The sequence below is a fragment of the Phlebotomus argentipes genome, unplaced genomic scaffold (genome assembly GCF_947086385.1).
Source record: "Phlebotomus argentipes unplaced genomic scaffold, Phlebotomus argentipes genome assembly contig_75, whole genome shotgun sequence".
Classification (NCBI taxonomy): Eukaryota; Metazoa; Arthropoda; class Insecta; order Diptera; family Psychodidae; genus Phlebotomus; species Phlebotomus argentipes.
This window is the reverse complement of record NW_026776170.1, coordinates 1,416,501-1,437,031: the sequence shown is the minus strand read 5'-3', so window position 1 is coordinate 1,437,031 and position 20,531 is coordinate 1,416,501. Positions and strand designations below refer to the sequence as shown.

The following is a 20,531-nucleotide window of genomic DNA, read 5'->3' as shown; positions in this document are numbered from 1 at the left end:
TGCCCATGGCCTACGTACGATTGGACCTGAATCAATAGCCAATAGCTGATGCTGCCGCTCTGCACTCTTCGCCATTTCGGCGCCAACACAGCCGCCACGGGGGTTTCAGTGCTACTCATTCCTTTATTCTAAGGATGAATGAAATAATTGAATGAAGTTTTCTATTCTCATTCATTCTTATTATCAAGAATTTCGAGAGTTTCATCATCAAGGAATAACTTAATTTCATTCTGCGCGTTGAAGTAAAATACATAATTTAGAAAACCAATTATTATTTTTACTTTAATTTCCTTAAGCCTGTCTCCACATCGAAGGCACAAAAGAAATTCATAATTGATGGTAATGAAATCAGGGCGTTCGATTTCAAAAGGAGACAAACGGACTTAGGTTAGCTGGTTATATTATGAGAAGAGAAAATTTGCCGCAACGTTCTCGTTCTTTCCGCAGGCCAGGTAAGCTTCAATAACTTCTTGCTCCGAAAATCCTAGTTCCTTCAGCTGTCGAGTAAAGAAATTATACAAATTAGATAAAATATTGCCACCTTAGCTGAATATACAGTAGTAATAATTATATGGACGTATGTCGAATTGGGTATTACAAGAGATCAGTTGTAACGTTCTTTATGGTGAAAGCACACAGCAATTGTCTGGCGAAAATTGATAGAGGTCATCTCTTTCTTCACCACGCGCAGAGATCTGCAGACTATGTTGCGCGAGCAGGAAGGAAATACACGATACGCGTGGTGAAGAAAGAGATGACCTCTATCAATTTTCGCCACACAAATGCTGCGTGTTTTCACCATAACATTCTTTCTTTATGTAGTCAAAATGCTTTAAGAAAATCCTTTGTGAATTCTAGTGTAAAAAGGACAAATTTCCAGCATCGACATACAATACTATAATTCTAAGTTTTCTAAACTTACTCTTTCAATCGCAGCGATGTCCTCTGGAGTGAGATTATATGGATTTGTGTCTGATGTTGGAGCTGTTCCAGCAGCCTCACTTTGCTCTGGAGCGACGCCTTCTGCGGAAGAAGCGGAGCGATCCGAATCACTTTGCAATATCCCAGAAGATACCGTGGCAGCAGGATGGTTGTCGGGATCGTAGGGCTCGTTAAGCATATTTACAAATGTCTCTTGGTTTTCTGAGATAAGACGCAGCAAGGCCGGATTGGTCTGACCCACTTGCTGCAGAAGTGTATGCAGAAAGCTCGGATTCTGTTGGATAAGGTAGCGCATCTGATGGAACTGTGGCTGTTCCCTAAGAAAGTCCAGCGGATCATCGAAGTCAATAACTCTCCCGCTAGCGTTGGCGCGACGTTCCAGAACATCCTCGTTAACAAGTGATTCCTCAGCGGCATCTTCGGGAATTCCAGACAACAGGTACTCTACAGCACGCTCTGGATTATTGAAGCTTGCCTGCAATGCTTTGTGGACTTGTTCAGTCGTGTAGCCCATTTCAACTAAGTTATCCACCATATTGTTGTATTCATTCCCCATGAGCAGACGAGACTCAGCAACTTGCATAGGAGACTCTGAAGCCTCAGCTAGGCTCATCTTCGCTGCTTCTTTAGACAGCTCCGACCTAAGAAAACAGTGCTACAAGTAATTTCAATGCATCACAAGTGATATCAGAATAAAAATCATACGATATTTACGGACATTTGAATCTCAACTCTCGTTGTTTCGTTTTTATCACAGACTGAGCTGAATTCAGCCGAAAAGCCAGCGTACTTCGGTTTATGCCTCAGCTAACCTAAAAGCCGTAACATTTAAATTTTCTACTACTTTGAAAATCCAAGAAATGTCCATTTTTAGACAGAATTCCCTGATGATTGTGAACAAATGTAGAGAGTCTGAATTCGTGATAATGCCTTTGGCAAGGTAAAAGCGCGCATGTTGAAAATATTCCGTTTGGAATATTGAGTTTACACATATTTACTATCATTTTCGGCTGATTTGAAATTAATTCGGCTGTGTTTGAAGTTGAAAATTTAAATATAGCGGCTAGCCCAGACACCAACCGCAATTCGGTTGGCTTTCCGGCGGAGTTTAGCTCTGTGTAAAACAACTACAAATTTGAGCTTTGAGATATGGTATTTAATTGGCTTACCGAATAATAAATCGATGAATAAGTTAATTTAAATTTCTCAATCTAACACTTTACATCTCGAACTAACAGTTTTGTATTTCTTTATATCACCAAATTCCATATAACATATTCTAATAGTGTTAAATATGACTGAGTTGCTATGAAATGCACTACACACTACATCAAAAATATCGGGTCATATATATTAGTTTTCGTATTGACTATGATTATAATACGACGACAATAATGTTGCTAAATACACTATGCTCTATGGGAAATGCTAGTGCGGGAAAATAAATTGCATGCTGAAGATTTTTCTTCTAAACACTTTGCCATTTACTCTCGCGGAGTACAAGTTACAAAGCAAACATTACTTAAATATTTGTTATGGCTTGTGACTTACCTATAACAAGTTAATATCAATCCGAACCTTGTAACCGAGGACATGAGATCCCGTAGAGGCGGTTGAGGGGTCGAAGATGATGATGAACGATTGGCACAATGAATAAAATGAATGTTTGACAAAGGCGTTCTGAGAAGTGACTTGCAAATTCTTAGAAGGGATGCCAAATGGGCATTCCTGTTGTTTGCTTTCGCCATCTATGGGCTGGTTACCCAACAATATTCAAAGCGATAGACTACCAGAAGCAGAATATCAAATTCTACTCAATCGAAGTCTACTGCTCCTGAGAAATTATTTTCTTACTTTCAGTATTATCTTCGTATGAGTTGGGGAAAATAGTTTATATAATCTGTCAAAGAACTTTTCCACCGTTTTGATCTAGATGTTTGTCATAAACACTAGGTGGACATCCGTAAACACAAATCACGCTCACAAAAATCAGTTCTTATGAGCGAATAATAAAAAAATAAATAAATAACAAATAAACTGACGGAGCTGAGGAGTAAATAAGCTCCGAATCACTGAAGTCTCATGATTTGTTATACAATAGTGCCACCGATTTGTCTTTTTTTTAATTAAGGTGAGACTTCAACTTTTTATGATTTTCTTACCTGTTTAGAATTTGTAACTGAGTAAGTAAGCTGAGCCCGCTTTTCGTTGACATGTGTTCTCATATATTTACCATAAACTTGTTCCTTTCTTCGTAGGAGGCGGCCGTGGTGCAGTCGGTAGAGAGCCAGACTGAGGACATCACGGTCGTGTGTTCGATCCCCATCACTTGCAAATGATCGAACACAACAGATGCGAAAAATATTAAGCCCTTCAATGGCAAATATAAAAATTCCAGCCCAAATAAGGTTGCTGTTAAATGTTCCAATTGAAGTAGAAACTTCTGTGGAAGTGTATTTCGCATCTGTCCTTACTTATAGATGGGCACACTACCAGACTGGTGTCGCTTGTAAATAAGCGATATCGTCTGCAAACACGCCCAAGGCCAAGCTCTGCTAGTCTGTGCATTTGACTGGCTCACTTTGAAAGCCTTGCCCTCTGAGTGGGAAAAAATCAGAGGATAACCGGGGGAGAGGGACGACATAAATAAAATAAGAAGATATCAATGAAAGTCACAGGCCAAAGCTATACCGTCTGAAAGGTAACTGGATGACTGGTTAGCTTTGGGTCTTGGCCCTTAAATGGGAAAATTTTCCTGGGGATGCATAAAAGGCCCGTCAGATGGCCTGGATGCCGTGGAGCAAGATTTCTTGTACCACCCCCATTTCTAATCTAATCTAATCTAAGTCAAAGGAATATTGGTAGAACATTTCTATGTGAAATGATTTTGAGTGTTGCCCAATGACGGTATTATGCTAAAATTACCCTTTTTGTAAATCATTCGAATGATTCTCTATTAATGCGAAACGCCATAAATGTTTAGGAGTTTGTCAGTTACAAGTCATGTGAAGCAGACAGTTTGCGCACTTCCCATATTTTACTCGGTCATTTCCTCACGCAAAGTTTCCGATATGACCTGTTCTATCTAATGACATAGGAAACAATTTTCCAGTCTTTTTCCACTCACGACACGACTTTTCCGCGATTGTTCTGAACCTTGTTCTTAAAAGTACCGAATCGCTATTTACAACTTTTTCCACTGTGACTCTGAGCAAAGCAAGAATATATTTTACTTTCAGCCGTGCCGATTTCGAGGCACTCCGAAAAGATACCAGTTGAGAGACGTCTCAGTCGACTTACACATCTCATAGCATAAATATAAAAAGTTGGCCATATTTGATAATATCCAAGTACAGAAAGAAGAAATGTTACCACATACTGTGTTTCTGATAAACACAGAGCTGAAGAATCAGGAGGAAAAGTCACATATGGATGATGTGATGAAGTTTCGAGAACAAATGGATGCGACGGCATTTGAATAATAACCTGCTTTTAACACCAGCTTGCTGGAAAAACGATTTTAAATGACAGTCTTATTTAACCACATTACTGTAATTTTTCCCGTAAAATTGTGGTTTAAAGGAAATTCCAGGCATTTGTGTTATACCAATTTGTAGTTAAGTTCAATAACTTATCGACAGTTCAATGTAGTGTCATAACTACCTTACGCAGATAAGTTCAATTTCGCGCCAGAATTTATATTATCAGACAACTTTTGCGATTTTTTCAAACATTGTGTTTTTTTTCTATAAAATAAGGCTATTGTAGCATAATACCGTCACAGATTTAAGTTGTAAACACCCAACAGTATTATTTTAGGCCAATGAACAGCGCTGTAAGTCACACATTTCAAATCCTTAACTTCGTGAGTTTCAACAGAACTTTTATGTACAAATGTAAATTATTTCCTTAAGGTGCATTATGATCTACATGATTAATGAGACTAATGGCATTGTCTACATGAGAAGCATGGGAAACTGCATGGAATGAAGGGGGGGAATTTTGTGGCCAGAAGTGGTGTACAGCTCAGCAGAAATACTTAGAAGTACAACTGCTTAAATATTTGCAATATTTGGTCAGCAAGAGTTACTACCATATTTTTTTTTTTAATTCCATTGCTTGTCTAGGCAATTATTAGCTAATTTTAAACGAAATTTAGCGATAAAATAACATCCGAAAAACCAATTTATTTACTTTTATGAGAATAATTCATATTCTTTGGAAAATTTAGTGTTTGTGATCAAACAAACTACGCGATCGTGGAAGTTTTAATAATAAAAACTGTCCTGAGGTAGGAAAATGATTGTTAAAGCTTCAAGATTATGCTTCAAGATAATAAAAAAAAAACTTATTTCAATTTAGCCTTGAATCAAGGAGAATAAATATAGCACAAATATATTTAACATTTTCCTAACCTCAAATTCTGAGTTAAATAAAAGTTTGTATTGCTTATAAGATGTAGTCCTAAGTGAAAGTGCGTCAATATTTCCGTGAGGATGTTACAATTTTAACACAAATTAGCATAATATATCTTAAATGCTTTTTCACTGTAATTTTTCTTTTCACGGTCATACAAGTAAATTTGAATATTCTTAAGACAAGGACGCCTCAATTTGAGATTATGAAACTTTGGGTGGTTGAAAAAATCAATCAAGTTCCGAGAAATAGTGAAGAAAGTATGAAAACCTCATGTTTTAGCACTGCCAGAGGTCTGGAAGTGTCTAAGATTCTTCACGGAAATTATGGAACTGTCATGATGTGGTGTACACAGTCTAACCATATTATTTTCCCCTTGCGTGGGAGTCTGTATGGGAGTGTGCAGGAGCGCTGGTTTGGCCGACATAAATACAGGGAGTCAAGTCCAAGTGCATGTGGAGCAATCGTTGTTCATGCAATTAAAAAAAAATGTAACTCACCCTGTCGGCTCGGGCGTCTTCTCCTCGGTCTTTTTGGTGGAACTCTCGGGCTCCGACTCCTTGGTTTGCCGTGACTTCTGCAGCATCAACACTATAAATTTGCGCTCCTCCACGTTGTACGAAGCGACGGTGCGTGTGTTGTCCAGTCTGACGCCACCATAAATGAGCAGCTGGCCGTCGGCAGGGAAGTCACGTCCGCGTTCTTCTTCAATTTTCTCCTTCAGCTGCCGCACCGTCTGAGTCACGTCGAATTCAATCTGGAAGGTGTGCTGCTGGAGCGTCTTGATAGTGATGAGAATCGTCGACATGCTGATGTCCTGGAATATGATTACAGGCATGAGACGACGCGCCGTCGAGCACCAACACCTTTACTGACCTCACAGCCAAATCACCATGGATGAAATAGCAATGGAGCCTCCTCACTTGCCACAGAAACCACGGAAAAGTTCAACACGCGGAATTTAGACACTTTTGCTGGTCATGCGATGACAGCCGACTGTCATTGTCGTGACAGTTCCACGCGTCATCCCGGTAAAGTAACCGGGGGCGATATTGGGTATGACATGTCTATGGACATGTCATATGTATGTCGCGTAATGTTTTAATGCGCCTTGGCATTTGTTATGCAATTTTCAACCTCTAAGCATCATTCTTGGATAATGTAATGAAACAATGTCGGAGAAAATGGCTGAATTTGTCAATTTGTATGGTAAAATGTGCAATTTACAGCCGCGATATCTGTGAAATGTGAAATAAGCACGACAGAAAAATCACCCTTCTACCGAGATTCCGGTAGAATGGCTACGTTTACAGTTCCGCACGGTACGTAAAATTGTAGGGAATTAAATTCTGTTCCATGTATCTTACGCACAAAGCCATGGAAAGAGCAAAAGTATTTCATTTAATTAGCGACCGAAATCCTTGCGCCTGAGCCCTGTACAGAGGCGTACTCAGACAATTGAAGACTGTTCTGCCGTTTTTTTGTAATTACACAATCCTTAAATTTACTGCAAAAAGCGTAAAAATCATAGACAAATGCTACATGAATTCATTACCTCGTTTTCTTATTACGTTTTACGACTATTTACAAGTCTTTTTACTCAAGATTTACTCTAAAAGGACCGTCTTTTCGGTCCAATTAGTAGAATTGAAAAGACCTTCTTAGGAACAATGTGCGTTCCGTTAGACTTTCGAAATGGCTTTCGTGTGGACAAAACGTTTTGAAATCTTTTTTTTTTCTTGTTTTGTCAATTCTTAATCTTTGTTTTTCAACTTTTTCTTTTCTTATCATTAGCAAATTGTAAGAGGGGTAGGCCCTAAGTTTTTTTGCTCATTCAATAAATTGAAATTGAAATTTATCTGTCTTGGGATCTGAAATGTCTCTCTAGACCGCGGAGAATTCAGTGAACGTCATAGATGAAACTACAATATAAGGTACATATCGCTAAATTTTAAATATTTATTAATGAAATATAAAATTACATTGTACAAGCGAGAGAACGGATTATTACCTATTTAATACACTTTATATATTATATTATAATTTATATTTATATAAACAGTTTTGTACAATTTTGGTTATGAATACGATAATTGTCTCAGAGAGCTCAGGTCTCATAGAGTTTGTTCACAGCTTGTTGACGCAGGGAGGGGATTACCCGCGATTTTGGTTCACAGAGAAACGCGTATCGATCGTGCGGGTTTAAAAACTGATACAAATGTCAAATACCGACTCAAATACAAATGTCGATGCTCTTGTCGCGACACGTCGTGAGACATCTGGAATTAATACTTTTTTTGTTTTAACACTGTACGGTCCAAGTCGTCCCAGCCTTTTCGCCCACAAGACCTGGAATTACTTTACGCACTATGATCTTTAGACAAATGTGGCCATCGACCGACAATCCGCGGAATGTCGGCCGATGGCAGCCACCAGGTTTGCCTCCACTGGTGTTAGGGTATTCTTTAACACTAGGAAGACCTTTTGTGGCTACTCGGGCCGCTGTGGCCAAATTTAAAATTCAAGCCTAAAAATGTTGTAAAAACGGAAATTACACGCAATAAGGATAGATAATTGTCGGAGTTTTGGAAAAACTCACCGACACTACAGCGCAATGGGATATGATTGTGAGGGAGTTATGACATTACGTTAATGCTATTACGGTGATGCTACTGGTAGTGGCGTATGGCGAATTATCCATTTGTAACGTTGAAATGTTTAGATTCGCTACTGGTTCCGATACGTTTGAACTATATTTTGACCCTTAGGGTGTGTTAGTTCATCCTAGATAGGAGCCTTCGGCTCTGTCCTCTAAAAATCTCGAAAAAAATAAGCCAAAAACAGGAATTGGAAAGAAAATCAAAGGATGTTTTGAACCGACTTTTACCCTTTGGAGTGCGATGGTTCATCGCAGAAATGGGCAGGTAGATTGTCCCTGCATAAGTCTATTGAATATTTCCTAATGTTTACTGTAAAACGCTAGTGGTCACAAAAATGTTAAGTCAGATAATTCAGACGAAGTGAAGAAGGAAAGTTCACGTTAAGAAAGATTAAATACGAAACTGTTATAAAATACTGTAACTGCTACTGTATAATACTACTGGTAGTGGCGAATGGCGAAGTGCCCGCAAGTCACAATAAACCAACTGTGGCGAATGGCAAGAGCCCGCAAGCCACAATAAACCCACTATTCATTCAATAAACCAACTATTGATTCATTCCATTTGTAACGTTTAAAATAATTCAATAATTGATGGTAAGTTATTGAACTTACCGACTAATCGATACCACACAACTTGCCTGAAATTTCCTTTTTAACACAATCTTAGAGGAAAAGAGGAAAAAGAGAAAAATAGGACTGACGTGGACTAATTTGTCCTTAGACTATCAATTTTAATTGTCTTTCCCGTCTTTCTTACAAGATTGTGTTAAAACTCGATTGAAATGCATTGTCGATATCTCCATTTTATATGAATATATTTTTTATTTACTCATAAGTACAAGCTTTTCTGAGCGTGATTTTCATCCATAAATCGTCAATAGCTTTAAAGACGGTGGAATATGAGCGTCAGCGACATATTCCAAACGCTTTTAAGTTATCGACAATGTATTTAATCAAGTTTTAACACACACTTAAAAGTAAAAAGTAAAATCGACAGTCTAAGGACTAATTGGTCCATATGAGTCCTATGTATCATCTAAGATTGTGTTAAAAAAAATTCCAGGCATTTCGTATTGCAAGGGGGGGGATAATTTGCTTAAAATCTGTACACCACTTCCAAGTTTGTATGGTAGACTCCTGACACTTCCAACACTACTTTCACTTATTTTCTTCTATTTATGAGAAAAAATCAGAAAAGAACCCTTTCTCATGCACTCTTTCGTAGATTATGAGGAGGAAAATCTGTTTTAAAGTGTTAAAAATCTTGCAAGAAGCTTATTTTGCATGCAAATCGATGGGTTATCGTAGAGATTATGTTCGGAAAGGTTGTTTAAATCAAATTTTGGACATTTTTCCTTTGAAATACAGTTTTCTTTGCAATATTTTGTCAAATGAGAACAACTAGAGAATATTTACAACCCTTTTTAATTCACTTTCACCCGAAGGAAAGGACTTAAGTTGCTCGTTTTTGTTCCTGAAATTCCTTGATTTATATGATTCAATTTGCGTGGTTTTCATTGGTTATCCTGGACAAAAATGCAGTCTATCATAGATATTTTCGTAATTAAACCTCAAACTCTATTAGCAAACATATTCCTCGAGATCCTTCGTGTTAACTCGTCACCCTTCTCTTATACAAATCAGTTAAAGTCAGTATAAATTTTTGTAAAGTATTGTGGAACATATTCAGCCAACGATGCAGGATTTTTCTTTTGTTTTTTTCCTTGCTGAGGCTGTGGTTAAAGACGGCGGCAGCCGCACTCGTAAACTTCATAGTAGTAAATTGAAAAAAAGGCGCGAGTGTAATAAATATTCTTATTCTTTATATTGGTTATCCTATTAAATGCGAGAAAAGACTTTAAAGAGTTGAAATTGATATCAAAATTTTATTTCAACTTGAAAATCTTTGACGCAGAACTTGCTTCCTGAACCGGTAAAACAGTAAAAGCCAGAATCAAAGTCTCTGCAGCATTAAGTCCACTAATCAATATGTAGCAATTGCCATTAATCCTATTAGAAATAAGGATCAACCCTTATTCCAGAGAAAAATTGAAGAAAATAGATTATTTCAGCGTTTTTTATAACACATTTTGTGCAGAGATATTAAAGATTCTTGTCATTAATAGCATTTAGAGATAAAAAAAAATATTTTCGCATGTTTATTATTTTCTATGACACTGAAAACCATGAAAATGGAATGAATTTCACATATTTGTGAAATCATATTGAAGTTCACAACACTTCCACTTCTCAACACTACCAAACACTTCCGAAAAAGTGTACACCACTTCCAACTATATTATCCGTATTAGATAATATAGTCGTATTGGATTTGCAGGAATATCCAATTTGATGGGGAAAAATACTTTGTGATCATGGGGATCGTGTCAATTGCACTCAACCGTCGATTCGCAAAAAATCACTTGTGTTTTCCGACAAACCTGTTATGAATTGTCTGTAAAGACCGTAAAGACAGAATGACCAAATTCTATTCACACATTTACAGTCCATGCGATGTTGCGGTGGCTTAATTCTCCTTCGTCAGGTATGGAAAATTTTTGGGTGAATTTTGTCACTCCTTTACGCAGTCCAGCGATCTAGAACTCTTGATTCCATTCTCTGCACACAGTTAAGCTAATCTCGTAAATAGCTTCTGAGCGATCCGCTGTCTTTAGTGACCTGCAACTGAAGATATTTTTTGACTTCCAAAAAAATCCCAGAAATTGACATTGCTGATTGTAGGGATTATTTAAATATAAAGTGTGGTAAAAACGTTTATTCAGACTTAAGTCTGAGTGAAACTGAGTTCAGTAAGTTTTTACTGGTGAGTCCGTTTTTCAGTCAAATTCTAGCCGAAAAATGGCATTTTATAGGTGATTTTATAAAAACAGAAGATCTGCAGTCAGGGCCTGGCTGCTCTTGGCTGATTCGGCGAAGATTCTTGACATGTCCAGGTCATTAGATAGTGGATAAAACTACGTGCTACATAAAATTTATAACCAAACGGCACTCTATGCAAGGGCCTCTTCTTTTTGCATAACATCAAGATTAAAAAAAAAACCACAATACAGATGTTATTGTAAATCAGGTCTGAATCCTGCGAATTATTTATAAATAATAAATAAAATATAAAGAAATAATTTATTTAAGAAATAATTTATTTTTTGTCTAGATATACGTAATGAAATTTAGTGTTAACGCAAAATAGCAAATTGTATAACTTCAATTAGTATATTTCAGTTGGTCTATCCTTGGCATACGGCTGTTTGACGTATGGTCCTTTTCATTCGCTCCAGCAATTACAGCATCCATATCGTATGGCGCATGTCCACAAAATTCTGTGATTGCGCTGCATCTTCGCGTGTCGCAGTTTCTTTTGCTGGTCTTGCATTTCGTGTGGGGGCGCTGCATGTGGGTGGTGCTGCTGTGCCTGGTGTGGGGCGCCACAGGGCGTACGCCGTTTGCGGCAAAGGATTCGCGTCTAATCCGCGTGCGAGGCGACGTGATCCTGGGCGGCATCTTTCCAATGCATGAACATCACCAGGCCAACCCCGAATACCCGTGCGGCGCCGTAAAGGAGGAAAAAGGCATTCAGCGCCTTGAAGCCATGTTATTCGCCATCGACCTTATTAACAACGATCCGCAACTCCTGCCCAATATTACGCTCGGGGCCTTAATCATCGACAGCTGCAGCAGCGATACTTATGCGCTGGAGCAAAGCATGGAGTTCGTGCGATACTACATGAATCAAGATATGAGTGAATACAAGTGCGAAAACGGTCGTCCGCCCATCTATATTCCGCACAAACCAGTCACCGGCGTTATTGGGGCCTCTTTCAGCGTCGTGTCAATTATGGTAGCCAACATTCTTAGACTCTTTAAGGTATGTCCGGCGGTTTGTAAAAACCATCCATCTTTTGTAGTCGCTATCCTTCATATCGAGTGAAAGACTAATTATTTTAATTTTATATTTAATACCTATCTAAATCTGTTTCTGAAAACGAACAAAAAACATTTTGATAAGGACTGTGAAGATGCGCGCAGAAAAAAGGATTTCCCCATGTCAGATTTAATGCAATGCATTTCTTGTTTTTCTGTGTAATTTAAATTTATACCCTACTTGGTATCAACTAGGCAGTTACCCCGCCACATTAAAGTGTCGCTAAATTCTACAAATTTCTTAGATCTTATGATGAAATTGTATTACTGTTGGTTGCGGCCGATAGTTGGATATGCTCTGTTTCACAAAAAAACATTTTATATCACCTAAAGTTATGACTAGAATAGGTTCTACTCTACATAGAACTGAATAAAACAAGTTTGCAGATTGAAACAGAAAAGAATTTTTGTAGCTAAACAGGTTTTTTTTTTACTTCGATTTACAGGTCCTGCTATATATTCTCATATTTACAGATTCCACAGATAAGCTACGCGTCTACGAGTACAGAATTGTCAGACAAGTCTCGATTCGAGTACTTTAGCCGTGTTGTGCCACCGGACAATTTTCAAGCAATGGCAATGGCGGAGATTGCAAAAGCACTAGACTGGCGTTACGCATCTACGGTGGCAGTTGAAGGTGATTATGGTGAGAAAGGAATTTCCAGCTTTATCAACATTGCAGCCCAATTGGGAATTTGTGTTGCCGTCAGCGAAAAAATTTTGCGAAATAGCAAAGCAGAAGACTTCGATCGCATTATCGAACACCTGATTCAGAAACCGCAGGCTCGCGTGGTAGTTATGTTTGTGGACGAGGATAATGTACGCAAACTGTTGCAGGCAACAATTAGGGCAAATAGAACAGGACATTTTTATTTTATCGCCAGCGATTCATGGGGTGCAAAAGTTTATCCAGTGCGTGACCAGGAGTTTGCTGCTGTAAATACAATTACAGTGTTGCCGCATCGTACCAATCTTGCCGCTTTTGATGATTACTACCTGTCACTCAGGCCACGATTGCCCCATACCCCATGCACCACAGACAGGGTAAGTCCATATACGTATATTATACTGCAATATTTAGAAAGCGGGCATTGAGAATGTGTCCAAAAATTTGGCTCAGAAACTATTGTGTATCTATGATCAGGGACGAAATTAAAACATGCTAAATGACCCAAAAGCAAGGCCTAAAGTCATCAAAGATGCTGACTGAGACGAAAAACAAGGGTCATTTTTAGTAATCTGTCCCTCATTTGGTTTATTTGTCCGTCGTCACAAATTGATTTCGAGTACTTGAACGATAAAACATATGCGGTTTTCACAAAAGGTTCAAATTACGTGGTTGAGCAGAAGATGGTGTTGTCACATTCAAAAAAGGCAATAACATAAGAAAAGAGATGGTTCCATACACGATATTTTATGCCCTTTATGCCCATATGCCTTCTCTTTAGCAAAGACAGTGTGATTTTAAGCTTACACCCAGTAAGGACACTCAAACTATTATCGCCATCTATTGTAATTTGACTATGAAATGTTTTCCAATGCCATCAATGCGACATCTATCGTAGAGTCTACTCTGACTCACTACGTTATGTGATATATTTCGCATCGCAATAAGCACTTTGCCATTATGTTTAACAAAAAAATATATTCAGGTATAAGAAATTAGATTGTATAAACTACTATCATTACTTGAATGTTAATTAAGTACAATTTCTACATCGCAATACGCTTCTCAGTTATTTGGTACGGTATTTAGTATCACCATAATATACTCATTCTTCTATATAACTAATCTATTAATGTCCCAACTGATACTGACTATTTTTAAATAGTAATAATCTAACATACATTGAAACGTTTGTTTTCTCAAGGGAAAAGTCATGCCGATTCGTGAACAACCGCTGGTTTCTAAAGTTTTCCGATAAAATAGATATAAACCGGTCAGAGTTTATAACTGAAAATGGAATCACTTCGATATTTCAATTTAAATTTAAACTCTCTCTTGAACTATACATACAAGTATTTACACTCTGTGTACATTTAAATTCAATTTAAAAAGTTTTGTGGAAATTACAAACATTAAAGATTATGGCGTATTGGAGATAAGTCAGTTTTCGTGGAGTTGTGCTGACACTGATTAAGTACATACACAAGAATAATTTGTTGAGCCCTTTGGAAATTGAGAAATGCTCGATGTTTTCAAAAACAATATTGATGCTATATAACTTTTGCATTCTGATTGTTATAGTTTGCCACTAGCTCGCTTGGAACAATCGTAAACTGCCGCAATCTCTGGTTTAACGAATTTTGGAGCCAACATCACAAATGTAGCTTTGCATCAAACAGCCAAACGCCTTGTACAGGTGCCGAAGGCGTGCACGGGTATGAGCAGGAGGGGTTGGTGCCCTTCGTAGTAGACGCCGTATACGCAATGGCATACGCTATAGACTCACTCATCAGGGACGTTTGTGGGAGTCCAGAATTATGTTCAGAACTACAACCAGCGCCATTAGGCCTAAACCTGCTCAAGTATATCCACAATGTGTCCTTTGTTGGTTTACAAGGTACTAAGGTACGCTTCAATCGAGATGGTGATGCATATGGCTTCTACAATGTCTACCAGTACCAGAGGACAGGAAAGCGGTAAGCCCTAAGCAACAAATGCATTTTCAACTGTTATTACGGCATTTTATCCAAACTATAGAAAATTAGTTTTGTATATAGAATATTGATCATACAGTAATGCATCAAATTTTAGATATTATTTTCTGCCTATCTTCATATTTCTGTAGTAGTTTCGAATGGAAAAAAATTCAAATGTGTATTTAAAAAAGAAATTGGTCTCATTTAAAGTATGTGTCAATTCCGAAAAACAGCACACATCAAGCGGTTTGAAGAGTTGCTTTGACAAATTTAGTCAAGAATTCAATGAAAAACTCGATATATCATAAGATATTTACAATTGCAGAAACCTCATTATTCTGACTTTTTATCTCCTTTGTAGCTACGATTATGTTCAGATTGGAACATGGAAGGAAGGGTTGGACCTCAATTTTGACAGCTTGCAATGGATTGGAGGTCATCCGCGATCATTGTGCAGTGAACCATGTCCCATAGGACATGTGCGCAACTACCAGGATCAATGTTGCTGGGCGTGTGTTAAGTGCCGGGAAGACGCTTTTGTGAACAATGACACATGTAGAACATGCGAGCCCGGCTGGGCCCCAAATGAGGGCAAAAATGGCTGCGATAAGCTCACACCTGAGGTAATCGACTGGCTGAGTCCCTGGGCGATCGTTCCTCTTGTTTTCTCTGCCTGTGGAATACTCATCACACTCTTTACGGGTTGCGTCTTCATAAAGTAAGTGGACAACTGCTTAGTGGAAATATTAGACAAAGCTAGAACTTCAAAGATTATGGATCTATTGTGTGAACTCTACGAGATTCCTAACATCTTTTTTTTTCTTTGTATCTTGACAGATATAATAAAACACCGGTTATCATGGCGTCAGGTCGTGAACTGTGTTACGTTCTTCTGGTGGGAATTCTGACATGCTACTGCATGAGCTTTGTGGTTCTAGCGCGCCCTACTGTGTACAGGTGCGCGCTGCTGCGTGTTGGCCTGGGACTGTGTCTCAGCATATGCTACAGTGCTATCTTTACGAAAACAAATCGCATCTCCCGTATCTTTAATCGCGGCGTTAAGAGTGTTCAGCGTCCTATTTACACGTCTCCGTTATCTCAGATCACAATTTCCCTCAGTGTGGTTCTAGTGCAACTGGTAGGCAGTATTGGATGGCTTTTAATTGAGCAACCTGACATCCGGGAGATTCACCCGTTTCCACTCAGCTCTGTGCTCACGTGTAAAGTGAGCACTTTTTCACTCATTATGTCGCTCGTGTACAACATGATCCTCATCATCTTATGTACATTGTACGCCTTCAAAACACGCAAAATCCCAGAAAACTTTAATGAGGCCAAATACATTGGATTCACCATGTACTCCACCTGTATCGTGTGGCTCGCGTTTTTACCTATTTACTTTGGCACCAACAATGATTATAAGGTAAACATAACTGAAATTTAGTTGGGCTGTTTCTTATACCTATTACTGGCATATATATATATATATATATATATATATATATATATATATATCGTTTTAAGTAACTACAAGGTTTACATAACAATTACTGGATTTGCACAAAAAAAAAATTAATTTTGCAAAATCACCTTGAATTTCATCAAGAAGGCTAAATATGGTGAAATATTACGAAAATAGTTTCAGTCGATTTTCTTAACTGAAAGTTAAACTATTCTTTCGATGCCATATAACTAGAATCATAATCCACCACGCGTATCGTGTATTTCCTTCCTGCTCGCGCAAAATTGTATGCAGAAGATCACAGTTATGGTTTTTCTTGTATCTAAGTTTTGATGTTACTTTCATTACAAGTTCCCACGTTCTTTGTTGGACACATAAAAAAAATACATTGAATCCAAATTCCGTGAACACGCAAAACATGCCTTTATCCGTACATTTATTTCTTCACAGTAATGATTGCCGAATGCTATTCTAATTGTTAGGCGTTCAAAATTCAATGAATTCAGAAATCTTTTGGTGCAATTTTCTAATTAATTCCATCTTATTTACATTGCCAGATTCAGATCTCCAGTATGTGTATGTGTCTGAGTATCAGTGCCTCCGTGGCTCTGGGTTGCCTCTTCACGCCTAAAGTCTACCTCGTGCTCTTCCAGCCATATAAAAACGTCCGACCTGGTAATGGGAATCAGGTATGTGGTTTGAAGACTACAATTTACATTATTACAATTACATTTCACTTTTTTCAATAATTCCAGCGCGGCGGCGAAAATAATCGCATGCCATATAGCATGAGATTTGGAGGAGTTCGATCACAAACTATGCAATCAATGGCAAGCTTATCCAAGTCTAGTCCACAGACGGTTCATCGCAGCCTCACAGATGACAATGTGGCGGTAATAACGCCGACAAACATTGAAGATAGCAGTATTACGTAGATTGATGAAAATTAAGCGTGGTTTAAGTAACCCAATTTACGATTTTAGATCAATTTTTCTGCTCAACATTTATTCGTAATCTGTCAGTCACCATTTCTCATCTGCAAGAAGAGTATCTCTAAAGTAAAATTGCAGTTGTGAGTGAGCGGAACGGAGAAATCGATAAGCAAATCAGAGTTATATTTGAAAAATTTATAATTGAGATATAATACACCTTAAAAATGTCAACTGTAGACGACAAAGATCACTAAAATTTAAGGAATTGATAGATCAAAATTCTCTTGAAACCCCCATTTTTCTCATCTCAAAAGCAGAGGCAATTAAATATGTGCTGTGTTTTATCTAAACAGTTTTTAAATGGTCCTTAGAAACGTGTGTAGATTGTAGTGCTCACAGAAATACTGGTGAGAGGATTACAAAAAAAACAGTGAATAAATAAAGTTAAACAGAGTGTCCATAGATTAGGGAAGAAAACTGTAAGAATAGTTTTAGGCATGGGCTCATTCATGTCAGCGATCCAAACCAAACCCACCGTCAAGTGAAGACATAAAAAATGTATCTGAAAAGAATGAGAGGCTCACACTTATTTATGTTTCACCCTTTTTAACTAGTTGATACCAGTGCTGAAAAAAAACAATGAAATAAATCATATGAAAAAGATAAAACTTTTGTCACTTACCCTGCGTTGTACCAAATTTAAAGTAATAATCGTGCTATATCTCATCAATATTTATTTATATTATTTGTAATCATAAGTTTATTCACTTTGTTGCATGGTTTATAATTAATATTGATTCCGTACAGGGGAGGGACTTTACACGAAAGTATATGCTTACACAAAAAGTGAAAGGTATATTTATGTGTCTCCTTCTCAAAGACCATAAATTAAAAATATATTGATATTTTTTATATTGTTTTTTTTTCTGTTTCATTACAAAATATTTCTATTTTCCGGTGAAGCTTTATTCTAACATTTTGTATTTATTTCTCTCAATTTGCTTTTAACGTCTTGTTGCTCAACCAATAAACGTTGTCTATATCTAATTAGTAATTAACAACAAAGTTTGTTCCACCAAATCAATTAAAAATTATAATCTCGAGAGTAACGTTAACGGCCGTAAAGAAAAAATTTTTTAGTACAACGAAGTAGAAGGAGAGATATAGAACTTAGCATAACGAAGTAGTGTTGCATTTTCGCACACATGTGTACATACGAAACTCTCGAGCTATTACGACGACGATAAGGAATGAAAATTACATCAAAATAGAAATACTTGTTTATGATCAATGATAGAGTCCCATTTCAATTCTATAATAGAAATGTAAGAGCGGTTCATTTTTCTGCCTTCGTTTTTTTCATTTTTCTTGTATCTAAAGAACGCTTTAGTCTCTTACAATAATACGCAGATAGATTTCTTTTTCTGTTTCTGCTTCTTCTCTGGTGATTTTTTGTTAATTTGTCGTACTAAGTCGTAAAATATCTGAAAAGAGTAAAAAAATAGTTTTAAAGAAGGAACGTGTGGGAAATTGGAATACAGTTCCGGTCTAAATAATTATATGAAGCTACTACGGAATGTATTCAATATTCAACTTCTCGGATAGTGTACCCAAAGACTTATTATTAAATTCGGCCTTAGGAAAGCTGTATTATCAGTTTATCTATTGACTAGTAATGTCTGTCAAAAATTCAATAAAAAGAATAGAAATCATCTGAAAAATTGTTCTTACAGAGTAATATTTACATATTTTGCATTGCATTTAATATACAAAGGTTAAGTTGGTTATCTGAGATATTTTCGAAAAATATCAAATCAATAAAAACGGTAAATTTTCAAACTTGCTTCTCTAAAAAATTAGAATCTGACTTTCTAGTTTTCGATTCACCCATCTATATGGCTCTATGCGTACACAAAAGTGCACATTAAAATTCAATAAGAACTGGTGTGTAGTTTCGCAATATCGTTGACAACTCAGTATCTAAAATTCATGACAAATTTGAAATCTTCTGGTTCATACCAGTGTTTCAATTGGAACATGTGTTGCAAAAGGACTTCAAAACCAGAATGGACAAAACTTAGATTATGTATAATCGGAGTGAGAACCCCAGAGTCGTGCGCATAGTTGGGTTGATTTAAAAAAGAAAATTGATCTCAGTTTTCAATGGTTTCTGTATCTTATAGAGGGCAATTCAATCATGTCAACTTCATATCTTTGAGGTAAATACTTTTTAAGACTAAACACTTTAATTTCTCTATATTTTAAGGGAAACTATTGGTCAGATGCTTTACTGCTACGCTACTGTTGGTATTCCAGAAAGAAAATTAACCTTTTTTTTTTTCTTTTTACATTGATAGTCAAAGAAAGAGTTTAAGCTGCTGAGTATTAGATTATCGCCATCTCCGTTTTTCCGGACCAGGAAGCAAATACAGTATGACAAATTTTCGAGTTATAATGTTGACTATTTTAGGCTTACCTCGTAAACATTAACTTTAGCTTTGGCTGATGTCTCCATAAATGCACAATTGAATTGGCTGGCGAGACTTTTACCCAATTCCTTTCCGACAACTCTCTCATCCTCAAGATCACATTTGTTGCCGACCAGAACCATCGGCACATCATCGGTGTCCTTCAAATACAAACAGAAAAAAATATTAGACAAATATATAGTATGATCTCATTGATAGATCAGACCGTTACCTTGACTCTGAGAATTTGTTCACGGAGGTCCTGCAGATCATTGAAGGTCGACTGGGCTGTGATTGAATAGACGAGTACAAAGCCTTGGCCGTTCTTCATGTAGAGATCTCTCATGGCGGTAAACTGTTCGGTGCCGGCCGTGTCCAGAATCTCCAGCATGCACTGTTGTGCATCGACTTCCACTTGCTTCCTGTAGCTGTCCTCAATGGTCGGATCGTACTTCTCCACAAATATACCTTGTACGAACTGCACGGTGAGGGCGCTCTTGCCCACACCGCCACTTCCCAGCACGACGATCTTATATTCACGCATCCTATACCGAGTCTGGTGATTCACACACCCTATATCACACCCAAGTTATCTTCTGAATCACCCTAGAGTCCACTTCCATAAGCATCTGGCGCACACCTCGTTCTTTTACATGCAATAGCCAAGCGTCATACACATTTCACGCTATCTAAAACGTCTCACAACCTGTGAAAATTCCAATGCACAGCCTCGAGACTGCGTTATGGTCACTCGCTTCTTCACCTGTGGCGTGGCACAGCTTTACTTGTGGTGGCGCTGGCAACAGTGCAAGCCAAATGTATCTCTGTCAATCTCATGATACCCAACAGAAAACCATAATATGACGATAAGCAAACACTGACATGACAAACAAAACACCACGAATCACGCTTTTAAAACTAGCAAGCGCTAGTGTAACCAGCGTGGACAGATTTGCATCTCCAGCTTCGATAAAAATTTCATTGTGTCGGCTCTTATGCACGCACAGACTTCTGCTTCCAGATATGCGTACATAGCACAGTGCAACAGTGGTTCTTGCTTTTCGATG

At 37.7% G+C, this 20,531-nt stretch overlaps 3 protein-coding genes across 3 annotated transcripts; 1 reads left to right on the top strand and 2 right to left on the bottom strand.

The window, feature by feature from the left end:
• Positions 1 to 255: 255 nt before the first annotated feature.
• Positions 256 to 6,361, bottom strand: LOC132257053 (UV excision repair protein RAD23 homolog A). Its single transcript, XM_059753752.1, has 4 exons — positions 6,235 to 6,361; positions 5,859 to 6,175; positions 923 to 1,583; positions 256 to 497 (listed from the first exon to the last, which is right to left on the bottom strand). Exons 2-4 carry the CDS (start codon positions 6,164 to 6,166, stop codon positions 402 to 404), a joined length of 1,065 nt encoding a protein of 354 aa, XP_059609735.1. The 5' UTR covers positions 6,167 to 6,175; positions 6,235 to 6,361; the 3' UTR covers positions 256 to 401.
• A 5,049-nt stretch (positions 6,362 to 11,410) lies between these two features.
• LOC132257014 (metabotropic glutamate receptor 4) lies at positions 11,411 to 17,558 on the top strand. Its single transcript, XM_059753682.1, has 7 exons — positions 11,411 to 11,903; positions 12,434 to 13,003; positions 14,208 to 14,602; positions 14,964 to 15,320; positions 15,440 to 16,025; positions 16,622 to 16,753; positions 16,820 to 17,558. Exons 1-7 carry the CDS (start codon positions 11,430 to 11,432, stop codon positions 16,997 to 16,999), a joined length of 2,694 nt encoding a protein of 897 aa, XP_059609665.1. The 5' UTR covers positions 11,411 to 11,429; the 3' UTR covers positions 17,000 to 17,558.
• An 800-nt stretch (positions 17,559 to 18,358) lies between these two features.
• LOC132257015 (ras-related protein Rap1) lies at positions 18,359 to 20,267 on the bottom strand. The gene is made up of 3 exons (XM_059753683.1): positions 19,697 to 20,267; positions 19,473 to 19,625; positions 18,359 to 18,480 (listed from the first exon to the last, which is right to left on the bottom strand). Exons 1-3 carry the CDS (start codon positions 20,006 to 20,008, stop codon positions 18,391 to 18,393), a joined length of 555 nt encoding a protein of 184 aa, XP_059609666.1. The 5' UTR covers positions 20,009 to 20,267; the 3' UTR covers positions 18,359 to 18,390.
• Between the last annotated feature and the right edge of the window lie 264 nt (positions 20,268 to 20,531).